The 21,770-nt window shown below is 35.0% G+C and overlaps 1 protein-coding gene across 2 annotated transcripts; it reads right to left on the bottom strand.

Annotated features, from left to right (window-relative positions):
• Positions 1–10,395: 10,395 nt before the first annotated feature.
• LOC132295054 (cytokinin riboside 5'-monophosphate phosphoribohydrolase LOG1-like) lies at positions 10,396–14,752 on the bottom strand. Of its 2 annotated transcripts, XM_059793133.1 has the most exons (7): positions 14,386–14,746; positions 14,126–14,223; positions 13,990–14,020; positions 13,773–13,872; positions 13,531–13,601; positions 13,223–13,366; positions 10,398–12,708 (listed from the first exon to the last, which is right to left on the bottom strand). In XM_059793133.1, the coding sequence occupies exons 1-7, from the start codon at positions 14,518–14,520 to the stop codon at positions 12,610–12,612; spliced, it is 678 nt and encodes a 225-aa protein (XP_059649116.1). In that variant the 5' UTR covers positions 14,521–14,746; the 3' UTR covers positions 10,398–12,609. The 2 variants fall into 2 exon arrangements, with proteins under 2 accessions (XP_059649115.1, XP_059649116.1); XM_059793132.1 differs by having other exon boundaries at positions 10,396–12,708; positions 13,990–14,223; positions 14,386–14,752.
• Between the last annotated feature and the right edge of the window lie 7,018 nt (positions 14,753–21,770).

Raw genomic sequence — 21,770 nt, 5'->3', positions numbered from 1 at the left:
TCGAAGGATGTCAGACAATTAATATGTTACCGAACACAGAATACAAGATGAAATACGAAATAAAAATAATAATAAGCTGAAAGAATCTAGAAATACAATCCTTTATAATTAAATACTTAAAACCTGATAATCCAAAACTCCATAAGTTTACAACTCAGGAATCCATCCATTGGACCCCTTATTTAAATTCTCCAAACGATACTGAAATAATAAAAATAAAATACAAAGCTAACATAGAGAAGATTCCTACATAATCGGAGGAGTGAATAGTTGTATCTGCTCTGCACGTCCAAACTCTAACCCTGGAACTGACGAGCACCTGAAAAATAAAGAAGTGGGTCAGGCCCACATGCAAGTCCTGATCTACTACAATCCAAACAGTAATCCGATACGCAGATACATCCTAGGAAGACTCAACAATAACTAGAGTAGTCCATATAAGTATATAGTACACACTATAGGACGCTCGCTAATCCAGTAGGTCTGTCTCAGCCTGAATAGAAGGCAACATGCGAATACGCACCCGAAGGTGGGCATGAGTACCTAGACCTACCAGGGAACAACACCTATGTCCAGTTATCCATCCTAGGCGATATACGCGCCCTAACCATGGTCCTGAGACTCAAGCTCATACCATGGTACATATAATATATATATATAATCCGTACTCCTCATACAAAATATCATCCATCTGCATAGTGGTTTGATATATGTATGACAAATCCATCCTGAAACCATAATAGGTCATTCAATTTATTTGATTGACATGACACAAGTAGGTGATGGACTTAACCTTTATGGTTAATCCATACCTTAATCCAAATTAGGTAGGACTTAGTGTTTTGAACTAATCCATTCCCAATATAGGTAGGTCTTAGTGTTTTGAACTAAGCCAGCCCTAATATGACACCGTCCCATACCGGTTCATATATATCCATATAAGTAGGACTTAACCTTTTTATGGTTAATCCAACTCATTCCCAATTAGGTAGGATTTAGTACTTGAACTAATCCATACCTAGTATGTTACCGTCCCATACCGGTACATACAATCCTCCAGTTAACATAGTTGATAAAACAATATTAAATAGTCATCAACCAAATTCCATAGTATGCACAAGATAAGTTAATCTATATACATAAATATTAGGCATTCAATACCGAGCCTAAAATCCAACTCCAACAATGTAAATTACTACATAATTTGCACACATTTACATTTTCCAGCATAATCCATGAATTGATACAATTTAGTACAATTTAAGTATCAAATAAACCCAAGTTAAGCATAGGGAAAACTCAGTTAATTCACCAGACTTTAAGTACTATAGAATTATGATTTAGACATATATTTAAATCATACACAACAACCTTGCCAAGCTCCGGTATATCAACCTAGCAAATCCTCCAATATACTCCCCGAATTGATACAGTTAAAAGAAATTTAAGTATCAATTAAATATAGCTAAGCATGGTTAAAATAAAATTAACTTACCATCCTTAACATACTGAATAAAAATATGATTATATATAATTAAATTATATATAAAAACCTTATTCCGTTCCAGTGTACAAAACTAAAAAAAACAGAGAGCAAACTACCCATGTTCTCTTAGGTTCATCTTGCTCTAACTTTTAATCCAGCTATGAATTTATATTTTTGCACCATAAATCTAGCCTTGAATAGTCCCACACATCATTTAAACCAATTTAAATTAATTGCAAAAATCCTGAAAAACAAACAGTTTTAACAAAATGCACGTTACAATGCTTTTCAAGAAGAGCAGGCTCTAGAAAAATGAGAGCCTGCTCCATATTTACACCTAGAGCCGGCTCTAGGATCTTAGAGCCGGCTCCATGATACCTAGAGCCGGCTCTCCCCTTTGGGAGCCGGCTCTAGGAGGTTTGGAGCCTTCTCTCCTTTCTCTTAGCAGCCCTCTCTTTGTTCTAAGCTTCATCTGCTTCAACTCCGGTGTTTCCCTAGACCCTCTGTGATGTTTCTAGTACTTGTTCTAGGTTCCAACTCAATCCTAGACACACCTTAAACCACTAACATACAACCATAACATGTATTGAATGCAACCTTTTAAAGCGACGATTACAAAAACTCAGTTATAAACTTAAGCGATTCAAAACAGATTTCTTATGTGAAAATTGAATACTGTTTTTAATACTTATTTTAGAGTTCAATCCTAACCCCAGATTGATATCTAGTCCTCAATACATAATCATGATCCCCATTTAATCAAAACTTAACATAAACACCGAGAAGAAACAAATAACAGAAACAACAAGGATTAGGCAAACCAGATTATCAACGAGACTAAATAAAAATCATATATGCATAAAAGACTTGTTATTACCTTTATTTAAGTCCGTTTTAATCTTTATTTAAATCCCTGGAGTCCAACTAGGCATGCACAGAACACGAATTAATGGGAAAGTGAAGAACAGAGACTTGCCTGCAATTCTAGATTTTGAAACTGAAATCTTCTGTCTCTGAATGTTCCGTTAATATCTTAGACTGTAGTTCCACCTCCGTTGCTATTGGTTTCACCTATAAGCAGCCTCTCCTTCCTCCTTCTTGGTCCAACCTAGCCTTCCTCTCCTATCTCTCTTTCTTTCTCTCTGTTGCTCTCTCTCTGTATCGTGAACAGAGTTTTGTATTTTCTAAAACCCTTAAACCCACATAAGATTATATTTATAGGCTTAATACTCCAACCCTAATCCTTGTATAATTAGAGCCCTAATGCAACTCTTAGTCAGCCCAAGAAAACCTTCTAATAACCTATGTCGGCTAACACCAAAACCCTAAATTCTTAAACAGTGAATTCACATAAGCACGTAATTAATTAAACTTGAGAATACATTTAAATTAATGAAACAAACCAAAATACAATTTAAGCAATTGATTAAAGAAAACACAATTAATTGAATTAAAAATAAAATAAATCAAATAAGCAAATAAGCAAATAATTTATTTATCAAAACAAACAAATAATCAATTAATTTAATAAAAATACAATAAATAATTAAATTAAATTCCTGGACTGTCCTTTTAAAATTAGGTGTATTACACATCACAACACAACTTTCACAAAACACAATAGAGATAGCCAAAACCACTAGTTTACTTTATTAAAACCTCTCTTAAACCACAATTGTCAAAAGAATAATTATAAAATATTCTTAAACATACTAGTGTATGACAGTTAAACAGTACTATTCTTTAAACAACACTTCTGTAATACCCCTAATTTAAAAGGATAGACCTGGAAATTTATTTAATTGTTTAAGTTGAGTTTTATTTTTTTAAATGATGAATTGGTTGGCATTAATTAATTGTGATTTAATTGTAACTCTGTTTTATTTGTTTTGATTGTTTTTATTTATTTATTGTTTAACTGTTTGTTTGCAATTTTACTGGTTAATTGTTTAGTTGTGGGAATTATTTGCTTTAATTGTTATTATTTGTTTCATTTGAATTAATTGATAGTTTTCATTATTAGTTTAAATTAGTTTCTTTTTTAACGTGGCTGTAGGGAAGGTTGCACATGGATGGTTATAAATTAGAATCATAGTTCACAACCGACAGTGCATTTAACCTAGTTTTCTCTATGGGCCGAGTAAATCCACTTAGGGTTTAAGAGAGTCTAGGATTAATGTGGCCTATAAATACTCCTCTAGGGTGTCTGCCTAGGGTTTTTAGAAGGATATTACGCCACAGTAAGATACAAAGAGTTTAGAGACGGCTGGGAGGAAAATAGAAAGTAAACAGAGGATTCGTCGGACGATTTGGACGAACGTCGGTGTAAGGCAAGTTCTATCCTCACTCTCTCCCTTAGGTTTCGTGTTCTTTGCATTCTTAAACAGTTTTAGGATTAATTGAATCAATTAAACCATTCTCTGTTCGTGCTTAAACTGAACTTTATCTGTATGTTTTTATGCTTTGTAAAACTGTTAAAACATGATGGTTGCTTGCATAAATCTCTATTTAAAGCTATGTATGTAATGTTAACTGGACTTAAGCATGGATTGGGAATGTACTGGGATTGGGTTACAGCCTCTGGAAATTGTGACGGTGAAGTAATAGAGGCGTAAAACGGAGACGGAGGGCGAAGAAACGAGACAGAGAGGGAGAGAGCCGGCTCCCTTTTTATGTGGAGGCGGCTCCAAAAAGTGGAGCCGGCTCCAAGGTCTAAAGGAGGCGGCTCCACTTTTTGGAGACGTCTCCTTGGTGCATTTTTATTTTTTTTTCTTTGTTCCAGTCAGTTTTGCATGCAATAGTTGCTTCTGAAGTTTCCAATTGAGTTCAGGATTTAATATGAAAGGTCTAATGGATGTATATGGTTAGGTTAAGGCTCCAGATGTGGTATTAATTAAGTCTAAAGGCTTAGAACAGTTTGGACCGTGAGGAATTAAACAAACAGTTTCACTATGTTTAGGAATTGGAAAGTTAGAAATGTTTAACTCTCTGAATTAGTAGTCTTCTGAGACGAACGATATAATTGTAACATGCTTAACTGTATATCATGATCATGTATTTGAATGATAACTATTCTGAATGAGTTGGTGTGGAATAATACTAAGAATTAAACCAACTTGGAATAATATTAAGAATTAAACCAACTTAGTATTACTGGATTTTGGGGAAATACTATAGATTAAATATGTCTATATGCTTACAGTATTTCTGTTCTTGATGTTTCCATGATTTCAGTTGTGTCAATTATTGGAGTTATGAACTTAGTTGATAGTTACTTTGAGATCTGTAATATCAACTGCTGGCTGTTGAATGTTATTAAGATTTAAACTTAATAATACACCGGATTTTATGGAACTGTATGTACTGAGCATGTTTATGTATATACTTGTACTCTACTTATCGATGCTTACATTATTACTATTGGTATCAAGTATGGGATGTATGGATTTAGTTGATGCTCACTTTAATTGTTGATATTATCAACTATTGGATGACTGGATAGTATACACCGGTATGGGACGGTGGTATACTAAGGGCGGTTTGGATTCAAAATACCAAAACCTACCGACTTTGGATTAAAAATTGGATTAACTAAAAGTTAAGTCCTATTGATTGTAGTGTCATGGCAACAACTAGTTGAGCGGCACTACTAGGATTCAGGATGGATTTTAAATATATTGTTATGGTACCTCCATATGAGCTTGAGTCTCAGGATTGACGGTTAGGGAGCGTATATGCATTGGGATGCATAGCTGGATACGATGGTTAGAGGTGTACCCTGTTTAGGTTTAGGTACACATGCCCACTTCGTGTGCATTTTTAGCATGTTACCTCTATTCAGGTTGAGACTGGCCTGTAGTCCAGTGAGAGTCCTTTAGTGTGACTATATATATATACACTTACGGACTATTAGCTATTGTTAAATTGTTTAGGATGTACATGCGTATCGGGCCTCTGTTTGGATTGTAGTAGTATAGAACTTGTGCGTGGGCCTGACCCACTTCTATTTTTCAGGTACACGACAGTTCCAGGCTTAGACATGTTCGTGCTGAGCAGAGGTCTCTATTCACTCTTCCGACGATGTAGGATTCTCTCCATAGTTTATTTCTAGATACTTATTACAGTTGCTTTATTTTCCGTTTGGATGTTTAATAAGGGTCCACTAGAGATGGATTTCCGAGTTGTAAATTGATGGAGTTTTGGAGTTTGGGTTTGATGGATTTAATAATTATATTATTTTACTGATTCTATTTTTAGTTCCTTTCAGCTTTAATTTCATTTCTTAATTCGTTTTGTATTCCGTGTTCATCATAAAATATTAATTGTTAGATATTCCCCTGGGTTTGGGCCTAGGCCTGATCAACCCGTGTCTCGGATCCGAGGGGTATCACAACTTCCACTCCTACTAGAAACAAAAATCATATCACTCCTAGAGGAACATTTATTCCTGAACTCCAGTAACCTCCATCTTTAACACTTCAGTATCTCCTCCATCTTGATCTTCTTCGTGGTCTTCCTCTCCACTTGGCTCAGCTTTGAGCACCGCCGAAGTTGTGTTGGGTCCACAGTATGGTGGCCAATCTCGCACACTAGAAACCTTCCTTGGCTTGTACTCCGAAGCAACACCTATGGGAACCAATTCCTTAGTCTCTAATTCTGCCTTCTTGGTCGGCTTTCGCAGGGGAATTATCGGAGTAGACTTCCTCTTCTTTTGGTCCCTCTTTGCTTTCATCGTGGATCACATCCTTCTCCTAGTGCCAAACATTATGAAATTACAGAATAAACTTGACATCAGTACATTTTAAATGAACCGTAAAGGAATTCAACGAATCATAAACTTAAACTCTAATCAAGAGAAAATAATACGCGGAAGTCTTATACGAAACATCCTAGATACACTTGAACCTAGAGTGCTCTGATACCAACTGTGATACCCCTTGGATTCGAGACACGGGTTGATCAGGCCCAGGTCCAAACCCGAGGGAATATCAAACAATTAATAATTTAGCAAACACAAAATACAAAACGAATTTAGGAAATAAACATTTAAGCTGAATGAAAACTAAAGTATATAATCCTTTTAAAATTTCAAAATCCCAAATAATAAGTATTAATCCATCTCTAAAACCTCAAAGAGATACATCTCGGGAATCCATCCAGTGGACCCCTAATAATAAAACCAAATTGAAAAATAAATCTACAAAGAATCCATAAATAAATCATGGAGAGCTTAACAAATATGCTTAAGTAAACCAATACAGAAAACATAACCTGATCACACAGGACTATGCCTACAAATAAAACTCTATTCCCAGTTTCCATATGATTAACAGAGCCTAAAATAGATATTGTCTCACTCAATTCCATGGCATGCCAAATAAATCTAGGCAACTTATCGTACTGTTAATTTCCTGTCCAAACAGATTGATGCGCTAAATACTAAAATTTAATCATCAATAAATCCTTAACAAAATATAGATTTCTAGCAAGTATTTTTATTCAACAAATATGTAATTAGCAGTGGACAAGTCCTCACAGGAATTTCTAGAATAATTAAGAAATATACTATCAAAAACCACACAGGTCTGCAAGGCACATAAAGTTTCAATACAATTTTAACGATTAAATCTCGGTGACTAAATCTGTATTATTCTATCCCTTGAGACTTTAAACCTACTCTGAACAACCTCTAATACCTCCATCACAGTATTTAATTCTTCTTCAGAAAACTTAGAAATTCAATAACCAAAAAGCTTCCTCACTGAAAACTAAAAAACAAAACAAATATAACGTAAAAACCATAAAGGAACAACCTGGAGCAGGCTCCAAAACCTTGGAGCCGCCTCCACTTCAAGGAGAGCCAGCTCCCTCCAAGGGAGAGCCGGCTCTCTCCCTCCTTTGCCTCGTGTTTTCTTCTTCAGTCATCGTCTACACCTCCGGCACTTCACAGCTTAGGTTCCCAGAGGTTCTAACTTAGTCCCAGTAGATTCCAACCCTTATTTAAATCTTTATTATATTTACTAACATGGAATTAAACAAAAAACAGTGCAGGGAAAAATTCAAGTTTAAACAATTTATCAAGCATAAAAGTTACGATTGAAATTTTAAATCATGGAAACAGATTACGTTTTTTTTTAAACATATAATCCATCCTGGAACTATTTAAGTATGCAAAGAACACGAAGCCTAAGGGAGAGACTTAAGACAGAACTTGCCTTTTTCTAATTGTACCATCCTACCAATCACTTTTGTCCTTTTTCTAAAAATATCTTCAAAATATCCAGATTTGTCTTTATCCAAAAAACACCACCATTGAGGATCGATTCAACTTCAATTCGATAGATCTCAGCCATGTTCGATCGATCCAAGTCCAAGGTTCGATCGATCGAACTTCCTACAGTGCGAAAAAGTTAAATTTCTAGCTCATTGAAAGTTATCCTTTATCCAATCATTGGGGAATATTTTGTGCACGACCCCAGCTCATTTTGTGTGTCATTTGACCTATCTATATAAGGATAAGGATTACTTTTTACACAAGAACATACCATATCACATCATATCATCTCATACCTTGTAAGAACTCTTGGAGAGCAAGCTTAGATGAGGAGGAGGCTAGAAACACCATTGGAGACTCTTCATCAACCAAGGAGCAAATCTCTACCATGGAGTTAGCCCTTGAGGGTTGGAGAAGCACGACCATGAGTGGCTCGACATCCTCTTGGGGCTAGAGTTAGCCCCGAGCATGCTTTCTACATCTTGATTTTGTGTATTATTGAGGGATTAGTGTTGTAATTTATGTTTTGGCACTTTTATATATATAGATCTTGTTTATTCAATGATTTTTGTGGTTTAATACTTCTAATTGAACATTTCATTCTATCCATATGTCTATGTATGCTAGAATAGATGTTCATGTGTTTGTCTCTATTTCTTATGTTATTGATGCATGTCTATGTGTATTAATGCCATAGATCTAAAGATTGTCAAAACATTGTGCTTAATGGAATGCTCTTGTAATTTTCTAGATGATTCATGCTCATTTCTTGATGGATTGTGCCTCTCCCTTAGCTTAATTAGTTTAATTTCATGTCATTAGCTTAATTGTAGTGTAGTGGTAGCGTAGTTGTTAGATGGGAGGATAATCCATGCTTGTTGTTTGATGTTCCATACTTTTGAATGCAAGTAGCATATGTCTCTAACTTGTGGTGTATTTGGCTTGTGAGCTTAATGAAAGAATTAATAACTTGCTAGATATATTGTGCTTTTCATATGCTATTTGGACAATATATATTTAATTGTTAGATATATTGTGCTTTTCACATGTTGATTAGATAATGTATACTCAATTGGTCACCCTTACTAGTTAAATCAACCAAACACACACACACATCAATATTGTAACACACATTTTCCTCATTAGTCACTTGTTAAGGGTGTAGAAAAGTATCGCTTGGTGGTGACCTCTAAACCCCAAAATCTCTCTCTCTCTTTTACTTACTCTTTATTGCATTCAATTATTTAGTTTAATTTGCTCTCTAGTTTAATCAACCAACCAACTATTTGTTTGATCATTCGACTTACTAACCCTAATAGCGATTCCACAACCAAATTCGACTCCAATCCCTTGGGACGATCCCTAATCACCATAACTATATTTTTAGTGAAGGTATTAGTAACTTCTATAAATGTAAAACTTGGCCCTCGCCTTAATGCACACTTTCTAAGCTTGTGGTAGGAGGACGACGTAGCCGCCACCAATATACATCTAGGTTTAGTACAACTTTTGCATTATAATTTCATATTTCATAAAAGCCTTAAGAAGATTATTTTTGCAGAAAATTCAAGTTGATTTCTTTGTCAGTCTTTCTAGAACGTACACATAAACACAAGAGTGAGTTTAGAGTATTGTTCAAATCCTGATCGTGATCAAAGTCTTGCATCTACAACGATCAGAGAAAAACAGATCTACTTCTACATCGAATTCAGATATTGAAGAACAGAAGTAAAAGTGATCACACTTTGAAAGGGTCAAAGCATTCGTGGAGTGTTGTTTGATCTACTTGTAACCTTCTACAGAGATCAAGCATAAGCCTGAGGTCAAGTGCTGTTGGACGAGACATTGCAAAGCCAGAGGATTGTCAGTTATTGGTATTTGGTAGAACGATAGGGTGTGACCCAGAGTTAAAGTTCAGTGTACTTTGTTTCATACAAAATGGATCAATTTACTTTTGACTGCACAGTCCAGGAGATTTTTCCTACGCAAACAATTGGTCTATTTTACCAATGGGGACTTCCTCGCTAAAAATCCTGGTATCATCTCTAACTCTTACTTTGCTTTATTTTATCTTTCATGAGATTAATTATGTAATTGCTAAAATAAGTAAAGATTAGAAAGACACAAATCTGCTTATAAAAATACAAAACTTTCTAAATATTCCGCTGCGTACAACTCACAATACCATATGATGTTCTCGATGGATGCAATTGTAAGAAACACTTGCTGTTCAACTCTAAAAGACTAAGACTTAAGATAAACATAGATTACAACTCGATCATTTAGTTTTGACTCTGAAATTCGCCAATATTACAATGGTATATCTCACAATATATTGCATGGATGTTTCATCTTGAATGCAAATATATTGCATATATTACAACAATGTTACATATAGTGTTATGTTATGATATAGTGTGTTGTATAATTGGTTTAATAGTGCATAGTATGAGCACTAAACGGATGAGAAACAGAAGAGGATCTAGATTATTAGTTGAACAATGCGGAATGGTTGTGGAATATAATATGAATAAGCAACCTAGAGGGGGTGAATAGGTTCAACTTGCTCTTTTATTCGATTTTTGCTTAAATTAAATTTACTGAAATAAAAGTAAATTAAACAACCCACAAAGCAAAGAATAAGTGTAAGGAATGTAGAGTAAAGTTTAAGATACACTGCAATTTTTAACAAGGAAAACCAATTGGAAAAATCTCAGAGACTTTCACGCTGTCCCAAGCAAAATGATCCACTATGTATGAAGCAAAGTACAATGAACTTCGACTCAGACTCACTCCTTCTCACTCTACCAAGAACCAATAATTGTTGATCGTCTTTGGCTTTCGACTCCCCCATTCAACAGCTCTTGACTTTAGGTTTACTCCTTTGATTATTGTAGATCAAACAACACTCTGCAAATACTTTGACCCCTTCAAAGTGCGATCGCTTCCTCACTTTCTTCAAATCTGATTTTGATGAAGAATAATAGAAGCTCTACTTTTTCTTAACGATATCAATGTACTTTCAATTATTTGGACTCTGATCAAATAGAAAACAATATCCTAAATCACTCGTGTGTATAATATGTACAAACTCAATTATGAAAAATAAAAAAATAAAAAATAAACAATTAAATTCTATGGATGGAAAGGAATGCGAGGCAACATTATGATATTATTAGGGATTCTAGAATTTTGGTTAAGCATATTATGTGAGAAGTAATGGATGTAATGGGGGTATGTCTCGAAGACATTCTGTAACTGGTTCTCTTCCTTGTATGCCCAGGGTTCTAGTTATTTGTCTCTAAGGAGTTCGTGTTGTTTGTGAGGGTATGCCCTCACTTCTCCTCTTGTACTATATTGTTTGTATCTATAAAATTTTCATCCATTTAGGAAAAAAATAAAAATAAAAATAAAAATAAACACTCAAAAAATCTCACAAACTTGGCTCTCTAAAAATTGTAAAAAATTATGTGTAAAAGCCATAGAAAATCCTGAGACAAGGTATTTAGATAGTTTTTTTGAAGACCTAAAAACATTTGGAAAACAAGTTTAATTCATGCATAAAAGTCTCCCAAAATTCTGATAAAAAAAGAGTCCTAATTGGAATATAATTGCAATTACCATATTGGTTTCAGGGTAACTCAACCGGTTCCATTTAGGCGCAATTGGTTCCACTTGACCACTGTGTTAAAGTTCAAAAACTTATTTTGAAAACCAATAGTGCAACTGGCTCCATTGACACGCGACCAGTTTCTCTATGCCAGTGAGATTTTCTTCAAAAAACAAAATTTGGCAAACAAGGACTGCAACCGGTTGTGTTAAACCGCGACTGGTTCCAATGTGGCAGTGCACTTTGAAAAATCAAGCTGCGAAATTTTTCTAAGTGCCTAACACCAGAACTTAATAAAATTAAAGTGCCTCACCAACATATCATTACATTCCCTAACATACGAATCAAAAAGTAAACGCATACTAATTCACTAGTTGTTCTGCTTCTGATATTGAAATTCAAAGTTAAAACAAAAATTAAAAATCAGCCGGACCCATTTTGACACCAAAATTTATCGATAACAATATTATATCTCACACGGATCTTTTAACTACAACCCATGATTACACACATGCATACGTAGTTGAAAGAATAAAATACCAATTTGGATACGTATTGGACCATCTTCCCAACTTCACATGGGAGAGAAATGCCTTGACAAATGACAATAATATCTGGTTGCACTGTCAATGTAGGAGGAAAAAGCCAGTTGTGGGGACAATTGTACTGTGGGGTCCAGCATTGGTCAGTGGGCAATCAAGCCAAAATCTAAAGGCTCCATCCATGCATCAGAGTCTAGTAGGCAAATGCCCCCACAAGGCCACACCACAAGAAAATAATAAAAGGGGATTATAATGGACATAGCACTTAATTAACCTCTCAAGACTTTAATCCAAAGAAAAAAAAATAAAACAACATGAAAAGAGCAATCTATCATTTTCTTAACTTTTTCACAGCCCACCTTGTCCCAACTCACAAAAAATGCTCCTTTGACATGGTCAATGGCCAATACATAGATGGAGAAACAATTAACAAAAGTAATATCAAGTACTTTCAATTGATTTATATAGAAATTTCAAACTAGTGGGTGATTAAGACATGGAATCTTTACAGACTAACCCACCAAGTGTGTGTGTGTGAGAGAGAGAGAGAGAGATTGGAAGAATACCTCTTGGCTGTCTTTTTCTTCTGATTAAAATGGAACTGAACCAACTTAACCAACAAAGATGTTATATACATACATACATATATATATATATATATACACACACAAACATATACATACAAGGTGATTAAAATCTAAGTTCTTAGGTCCTCTCCACTTCTGGTAGACTCTAATAATTGGTCCACTTCCCAACTTTCTCTGGGCGCAACTCTGTCATGTATTGGGGCATACTCCTGCAATATCATCAAATCAATAACAAATTATTCCACTTCTTTTTTTACTGCAGCACCATTTTTTTATCATGTCCAATAATTCAGCAACTAACCTACCTAAGTCATTACTCCGTCCCGCCCAATTTAGTCAAAAAAAAAAATAATTCTTCCATTTAATAAGTCAGAGATAAATGCATTTTCCTATAAATGCACTATTAAGTTTTAAAAATTTTCCCAATATGATAATATATGAAAAAAGATAAATTTGTCCATCAGTATTTGTTATCTTATTTTTATTAATAAAGAGTTCTTCTTGGATTCTATCTCTTGGACTTGCTCAAAAAAATCTATGAGGTATTGTAGCATTACTTAATAATATATAAAACATTATAATACCCAAAAAGATTATTAATATGGGACGGATGGAGTATAAACTATAAAGTAAAATAATGCATCTTTTAATCTTAAAAAATAATTTTCTTTTTCATATATACACACACATATAATATACACACACATATATATATATATACACCTCCATTTTCTTGATTAACTCCTCTGCCGTATCAGCTGAGAGCACAATATGTCTTGCTGAATCTTCTATGAAACCTTCCTCCACTCCTTTATCAAATAATGCAAGCAAGCTATTATAGTACCCATCTACATTTAACAGCCCCACCTGTTAACAAATTCTATCAAAATTTATAATTTCAAAAAAGTAAAAAAGAAATCATCTCCTCTAGGCCTATTCCACAGTTTGGGAAGAAAGAAAAGATGTGATCAAAGATTTAAAGGAAAAAAAAAATAAGATAAAAAGATAATTAATTATGTAAAAAAACTTACTGGTTTCTCATGAATTCCCAACTGAGACCAAGTTATCATCTCCAATAATTCTTCCATTGTTCCATATCCCCCTAAACATGCAAGTTGATAGTTTAATTTCTAGAACGTGCACACACACACACACACACACACATATATACACATGCATATATGTATGTATAAGTAATATTAAGTTGAAGAATACTAATGATGTTATATATATAAGGTATTGTAATATATGGATTTGGATTGAAAGCAGATACCGGGAAGTGCTATGAAAGCATCTGCATTTTTTGCCATCTCTGACTTCCTCTGGTGCATGTCTGCAACTGTTTTAACTTCTCCAATGGTCTCTCCTGATATCTGCAATGGGGTTTTGTCACAAATATCATTTTCTTTAATTAAAAGGTAACATATGAACAAAAAAAAAAAAAAAACTCCAAAATATATGATTGGTATATATTTTTAAGTGTCACGTACCTCATGCGGCAAAAGAGCTTTAGGAATTACTCTATACAAGAAAAAGATGAAGATATATATGTAAATTTTGTTAGTTAACCTAAATATATATATAAAACAAAACCATAGATTATTGTGGCAAAATTTTGAAATATACCCAAAAACATGGCAACCACCATCAAAAACAGTTCTAGAGATCAACCCCATTAGACCAAAACTCCCTCCACCATAAACCAAATTTATCTTTCTCTCCACCTGACATTAATTAAGAAGCAAGAGCTCCTAAGTACAAAAAGAATAATGACAAGAAGACACAAATTGAAGGATATTATATAGTAGGAATAGTTAAATGGAAGATATATATATATATATATAGATATATATACACACACATGCACACTGATACATACTACATACCATCTGTTTGCCAAGCTCAAGAGCTGCATCACTAAAAGCTGACTTGTATCCTGCTCTGCTACCACAGAAGACACAAATTCTCTTAAACCTTCTCTTGTTTTCGTCTTTTGTAGATTTCCCTTCATTTTTATCCATATTTCCAAGAAGTTTATGCAGAGAGAGAGAGAGAGAGAGAGAGAGAGAGAGGGAGAGGGAGGGAGAAAAAGGGAGGAAAGGAAATGGAGAAAAGAAAATATTGGTAGTATGAGTGGAACATAAGCCGACACCCCTGCTTTAGAATATCATGATTCGTTTTGTTCCAAACATCCCCTCTCGTCTAAAATGTTGGATAGGAGCCCAACACGAGTCACTAGACCATCTCTCTCTCTCTCTCTCACTCACTCACTCACACACACACACAATAAATATTTGTGAAGAAGATTTGTTGAAATCTACGGCATGCCCGTACCTTTGTCTTTCCTTTTGTGTCCATATGACCCAAATTCCAATATATACCTTGCTTTATCATTTTGTTTTTCCCCTTAGGTATTGATTGCATTGGGTATTTGGAAAAATAAAAATAAAAAAATTTGACATGTAGTGCACAATCGCACTAATTCAATTATTTGATGTGAGTAAGGATTGACGTTAAGGTGATATTGACATCATTATGGTCCGTTATCAGACTCTCATTGGTGACTCTTAAAAAAAAGAAAGATGAAATAACCGAAAAATAAAAAAAGAATGATGATTCCATCGTTTTTTCAATATATACTAACATTCTCCTTATTTTTCGAAGTACACTTACCTCCCTTAGATTTATACGTAAATAACAAACACATTCCTCCTTTTTCCTTGAGATTTATATGTAAATAACAAACACATCCCCCTTTTTTAGCAGTCAACCATAAAAAAAAATGTTGATGTTTCAAATTCCAATTCTACCCATGGAATACACGCTTATTGCAATAAAATACCATATATATATATAAGGAGAAAAACATAATTAAAAACCCAACAAGTCTGATAGGAGAAGTTAATATAATTTGGCAAAAAAAAGAAAGATCAATGTATATTAAAAAAAAAAAAAAACCCTCATAAGAGATCAATGTAATTTACCCTTCCTAAAATATGTTTATGACAATCTCTTTCCATCCCTCTTACCAAATAAAGGAAGGGGTGGCCTCATTCCTTTACCTTCCACTCAACCAAACAAAAGGATGGGTGGACATGGGGCACCCTCTATTTCCTTAAGGATATATGTTTCTGCCAGCTCCTATCCCTTCTCTATGGTGGCAAATTATGTTCCAAAGTTATGTTTTGAGCGTTAGAGTGAAAAAAACATATTGTGTTGTATTTTCAGGACACTTTTTCAAAGTTGATTTTTGATGCTAAGTTCAAGACCAAGATGGAAGTTACATTAGAATATCTCAACAATGTGCTCCATGACACTTAATCTCATAGGCCAAGGTAAGGAAGACCTTAGTATTTAACTTAATTAAATTTTGATAACGGTTTTCAAATGCTTTCAAGAGTAAAATTATGTTTCGAAAACATTGGAACATTATTTGAGTGAGTCATCAAACAATATTGTTACTCAAGTATTGACTCTAGATGGGGTGAATAGAGTTTATGACAAACAATGACTAATTTTTCGGATTAAAAGATTTAAGTATGACTATGCAATATCAATAGAAATTGTGCGATAAACAATATGTTAACATAATCAAACTAAGCACATTTTAAATGAGATATAGGAAGAGAGATTCAAACATAAATGACATGCCGATTTAGCGAGGTTTGGAACACTTACTCTTTGGTTCAAGATCCCTATTGAGACTTTGCCAAATTCGCTATGACTTCTCCTTTCAGTGGAGTCAAAACCTTTATGAGAAGCAAACTTCTTCTTCTTCTTTTCTTATTATTTTTATTTTTATTTTTATTTTATTTTAATGGTAACGGGAAGCAAACTTGCTTCTTCTTCTTTCCTGCTAAGAGAACCTTATTCTCTTAGACTTCATTTGAGTCAAACCAACCCTTATAATAATTGTAGGAAGATTAAAGTACATTAATGAATATCTCTCAAAAAAAATAGATAGCTTAAATTTATGCTCATAAGACTAGAGTTTTGATGATTCTCAAGGCTATTGAACGAGAAGAGTGAGAGAGTGAATAGTGTGTTGAATGCTCAAATGATAGTTTCTAAAGACTCATAAATGTTTCTCGCAAGTTGTACATCTTGTACATATATAAATGACCCAGCCATTTTTATTGAGTTTTTTTGATACTAAAAAGAGTTGTTAGGGGTGCATTTAATGCAAATTTAGCCATTTGATTTCAAATCAGCCATAAACCAGACTGATACAAAAACCAGTCGACTGATACAGTCGGCTAAAATGTTGCGTCATTCAATTCTCAACTCTCTGGATGAATCAGTAGGCTCATTGGGTTCAAGCAGTCGGCTGGTTGACCCTAATCATTTAATTTTGACACTTTTGAAGGTGTCTTGGGCCTTGGAATTGATATAGGTCGTTATATGAATATCAATGACGTTTAAGACCTATTACTAGTTTGTCTAAGGATAAAATGTGAAATTTAAGTACACATATGTATGATCCAATAGAAGTGAGTTTCAAATAAAAATTCAAAAATACTTTGACAATGAATCTTAAACACTTACCAACATATCTACCTCATTCCTCAAGAATTGACATTGATCTTTGATCTTTGAGGTTTTTCCCTTGCTTATTGAGTTGCATCCTTGATAATTGAATTGCATTCTTGATCATTGAGGTTCAAGTCAACTTTTACTGCTTCTAACTTTGATCATTTGCAACTTCTGTTAGAGTTGCTATGCACAATCAACCGGATTTGATATCAGTTGTTATGGCGGAAACGCAAAATAAATAATGTTGTTCGAGGAATAATCACAAGCAATCAAATATATATATATATATATATATATATATATATATATATATATATGTACATATAAAATCACACACAAGATATACATAGTTCACCCAAATCTTAGGGCTACGTCTATGAAGCACACCGAACAAATTCACTGTAAAGAAGATGAAGAATTACAATGGAGAATTTTCTCTCAATCTCTTTCAATTGCTCTCTCTTGTATTGACACAAATTAATCAATCACACAACACGTATGATGATCCTTTCTTTTTTCTTCTCTCTATTTTACCACACCCTAAAATCTTATTAGAGTTGATATATATAGCCCCAAATAATTTTTCCTACAAGAAATTGCCTTTTGTAGAATTCAAAACCAATAAGGAAGTTAAAACAAATTAGAAAACTGAATTTTCATTAAAATTCAGCAGTCTTGAAGTTTCCATATAATTAAAATCTTCCTAAATTTTTTTCACCTAATTAGACTTCACAAATCCATAACAATTTCCCACTTGGAGGCTGGAGCACTTGTCAATCCATTCCATATTCTTCTCATGCATATCCCATGCATGTCGGTGCGCTTCTCTCTATCTTCAAGCTAGAAGACAGACTGAAGCTGTGCACAGCTTCAGTTTATCCACAGTCACTGTCTTGGTCAACATGTCAGCCTAATTCTTGGTGCTAAGTATTTTCTCAAGTGTCAATAACCCATCTTCCAACAAAGATCCGATGAAGTGATACTGAAGTCCTATACGCTTGGTCTTTAAATAAAATGTTGAATTCTTTGCTAGATGTATCGCACTTTGACTATCACTGTGCAAAACATTCTTCACCTGTTCGAATCCTAACTCTGTCAACAAACCTTGTAACCAAATCATCTCCTTGCTGGCCTCTATCATCGCCACATACTCTACCTCTGTAGGAGATAACGTTACAATCCTCTGTATTTGTGAAACCCAACTAACTGCAATTGTACCCACCATGAACACATACCCAGTAGTATTTCTTCCGTGGTCCACCTCACTAGCAAAGTTTGAATTTACATAACCACGTAACTTTACCTCACCCCTTCTGAAACATAGGCATTTATCTGTGGTACCCCGTAGATATCTCAATATCCACTTTACTACTTCCCAGTGTATCCTTCATGAACCTGCTTACTGCTCCCACTACATATGCAATGTCCAGTCATGTGCACACCATGGCATACATCAAATTTCCAATGTCTCAGACATATAGAATTTTAACCATGAAATTTTTCTCATCTTCTGTCTTCGGACACTGATCTTGAGATAATCGGAAGTGACTAGCTAAGGGAGTACTCATCGCCTTAGCATTATTCATGTTGAACCTCTTCAAAACCCGTTCAACGTACTCAGCCTGAGACAACTGCAAAGTACCTTTCTGCTTATCTCTGTTAATCCTCATCCCAAGAATTTGCTTCGCTGCACCAAGATCCTTCATCTCGAATTCACTAGACAACTGCTTCTTCAATTTGTAGATTTCTTCAAAATTAGGACCTACCACTAACATGTCATCAACATAAAGTAGAAGGATAATGAAACTTGACTTGAACCTCTTGAAGTAGCAGCAATGGTCAATGTTGCACTTGTTGTAGCTATGTTGCTTAATAAAACCATCAAACTTCATGTACCACTGCCTCGGGGCTAGCTTCAAACTATATAAGAATTTTTTCAACTTGCACACTAGTTTCTCTTTCCCTTTGACTGAGAAACCCTCCAATTGTTACATATAAATCTCCTCCTCTAGGTCACCATGGAGGAAAACAGTTTTGACATCTAACTGCTCAAGGTGCAACCCCTCTACTGCAACAATGCTAAGAACTGAGCGAATGGTACTCAATTTCATAACCCGGAAAAAAAATGTATATATAGTCAATGCCTTGCTTTTGCTGAAAGCCTTTGACCACCAATCTCGCCATGTAGCTCTTGGAACCATCATGTTCCTTTTTTACCCCATACACCAATTTGTTGTGAAGAACTTTCTTCCCTATAGGCATCTTGGCTAGTTTCTATGTTTTGTTGAAAATAAGGGACTTCATTCCATCTTCCATTGCAAGCTCTTACTTGCTAGCATCTTTAACCTGACATGTTTCATCATAACATTCAAGCTCACCATCATCTGTGAGCAACATGTAATCCATATATTTTTTATTCGATACATGAGGACTCGTAGACCTTTTGGGTGCAGGCTTAGAAGTTAGAATCTGCAGTAAACTATGCTCTGTGAGTTCTAGCCAAGAACTCTCATCTGTCTACTCCACGATAATGCTCTCTGGATCATCATCCAACTCAATAAACTTATGCTTACTCTGTACAGGACTAGTTGATTGTGCTACTTATCTATCCTTGTACATCACCTTCTCATTGAAAACCACATCTCTACTTCTGATGATTTTCTTATTGTGATTATCCCAGAGTCGATAACCAAACTCATCTCTGCCATACCCAACGAAGATGCATTTTTGTGACTTGGGATCGAGGTTTCCTTTAGCATGGTCACTAATATGCGCATATACAATACAACCAAAAACTTTCAATCATGAAAGATTTACCTCTTTGCCACTCCATATCTCTTTCGGTATTCGATGCTCTAAAGGCATCGATGGTGCACGATTAATTAGGTAAGATGCTGTATTGACTGCTTCTGCCCAAAACTGTTTGGGTAGACCTGAATGTATACACATGCTTCTAACTCTCTTTGTCACCGTTCGGTTCTTTCATTTTGCCATTCCATTCTATTGTGGATTCCCTGCACAGTCTTCTCTAATCTAATCCCATATTAAAATAGAACTTCTTGGACCCGATGTCTTCATACTCACTACCATTGTGTGACCTCAACCTCTTGATCTTCAAACCTGACTCATTCTTCACTATGACCTTCCACTTCTTGAACATATCATATACCTCAAATTTGTGCTTCAAAAAATAAACATATACCTTCCTCGTGTGATCATTAATGAAAGTCACGAAATAGGATTTTCCACCAATAGATGAGACAGTGGCTGCCCAGACATCTGTGTGAACTAGCTTAAGTTTCTCCTTTCTGAGATCTCTGCCACTCTTCTTGAAAATAACCCTCATTTGCTTGCCCATCGTGTAACTCTCATAGAAGTCACTATCAATTGCCCACATGCCTAATAGTTTTCCCTCTGAGTGTATAATCTTAAGCCCCCTTTCACTTATGCGACCTAGTCTCTGGTGCCAAAGGTTGTGATCTTCTCTATTTTCTATAACTATTATAGACCCACAAGCACTGGTAATTATGTAGAGAGTGCTAGATTTCCTACAACGTGTAATGGTCATAGCGCCTCTGGAAACTTTCCACGAGTTTCCATTAAAGGTTGTAACAAAAAATTTATTTAACAATTGTCCCACCGAAATCAAATTCTTCCTCAAGTCAAGGATGTGTCTCACATCCTTCAACTTCCAAGCTGACCCATTCAACTTGATTTACACTTCACCCTTGCGAATGACGCTGCAGGGCTGATCATCACCAAAATACACCTTGCCAAGGTTACCTGGTTCATAGCTATTAAATAATTCTTTGCTTGAGGTGCCATGAAATGATGTGTCAAAATCTAAAACCCATGACTCCGCCTTGCTCTCCAAAGAGCATATCAATGCATTATCTGATTTTTCTGAAACAACGTTTGCTTCAGTTTTTCTTTCGGTTCCCTTCTTTAAGAGTCTGTAATCAACACGGTAATGTCCTTCTTTCCACAATGTCAACACTCAACATCACTAAGATCTGTGGAATTCTTAAAATTTTAAGACTGTGTCATTCCATTCCTTGACTTGGATCTACCTCTATTTATATTACTGTTGCCCTTCTTCTTGTTTCAACCCTTACCTCTACTTTCAACATTTAATGCTAAACCACTAGTGGAAATCCCTGCTATTTGCCTTCTGATTTCTTCAGTCAAAATCATGCTCACAACTTCATCAAACTTCAACTTGGTCTTCCTTGCAGAACTACTGATCGCTATAACTGTGCCACTCCAACTCTCAGATAACTGCCCTAGAATTAGCAGTGCTCGAACCTCGTCTTTGAAGTCGATTTCAACAGACTCTAATTGCCCAACTATCTCGTTAAACGCATTTAAATGTTCGTTGAACTTACCACCTTCGACCATCTTCATATTGAACAACTTCTTGATCAAGTGCACCTTGTTTGCTACAGAAGGCTGTTCATACATACTAGAAAGGGCTACCATGAGAGACTTCGTCGTCTTCTCGTTCTTGATGTTGAGACGACTGACTTTGACAACATCAATCTGACGGGGCCAAAAGTCTTCTTATCAAGTAATTCCCATTTTGCATCATTTGTATCCTTTGGCTTCTTTCCCAAAAGTTAATACAAATTTTTCTGAAACAAGAAGTCTTCAATTTGCATCTTCTAGAAACCAAAGTTTGTGTCATTAAACTTCTCGATCATAGATGTGGATGTCTTATCTTCTGATGCCATTACTCCCA

The sequence above is a fragment of the Cornus florida genome, unplaced genomic scaffold (genome assembly GCF_030987335.1).
Source record: "Cornus florida cultivar Cherokee Brave unplaced genomic scaffold, ASM3098733v1 CherokeeBrave_3.0.0_Hap2_Chr02, whole genome shotgun sequence".
Lineage (NCBI taxonomy): Eukaryota > Viridiplantae > Streptophyta > Magnoliopsida > Cornales > Cornaceae > Cornus > Cornus florida.
The sequence above is the reverse complement of the archived record's forward strand: the minus strand, read 5'-3'. Positions and strand labels throughout refer to the sequence as shown.

Coding starts and splice junctions, on each gene's coding strand:
- LOC132295054 (XM_059793132.1), bottom strand. CDS start 14,520: ATGGATAAAAATGAAGGGAAATCTACAAAAGACGAAAACAAGAGAAGG. Junction 14,224..14,385: donor TTGAGCTTGGCAAACAGATG/GTATGTAGTATG, acceptor AATTAATGTCAG/GTGGAGAGAAAGATAAATTT. Junction 12,709..13,222: donor AGTTAATCAAGAAAATGGAG/GTGTATATATAT, acceptor ATGATATTGCAG/GAGTATGCCCCAATACATGA.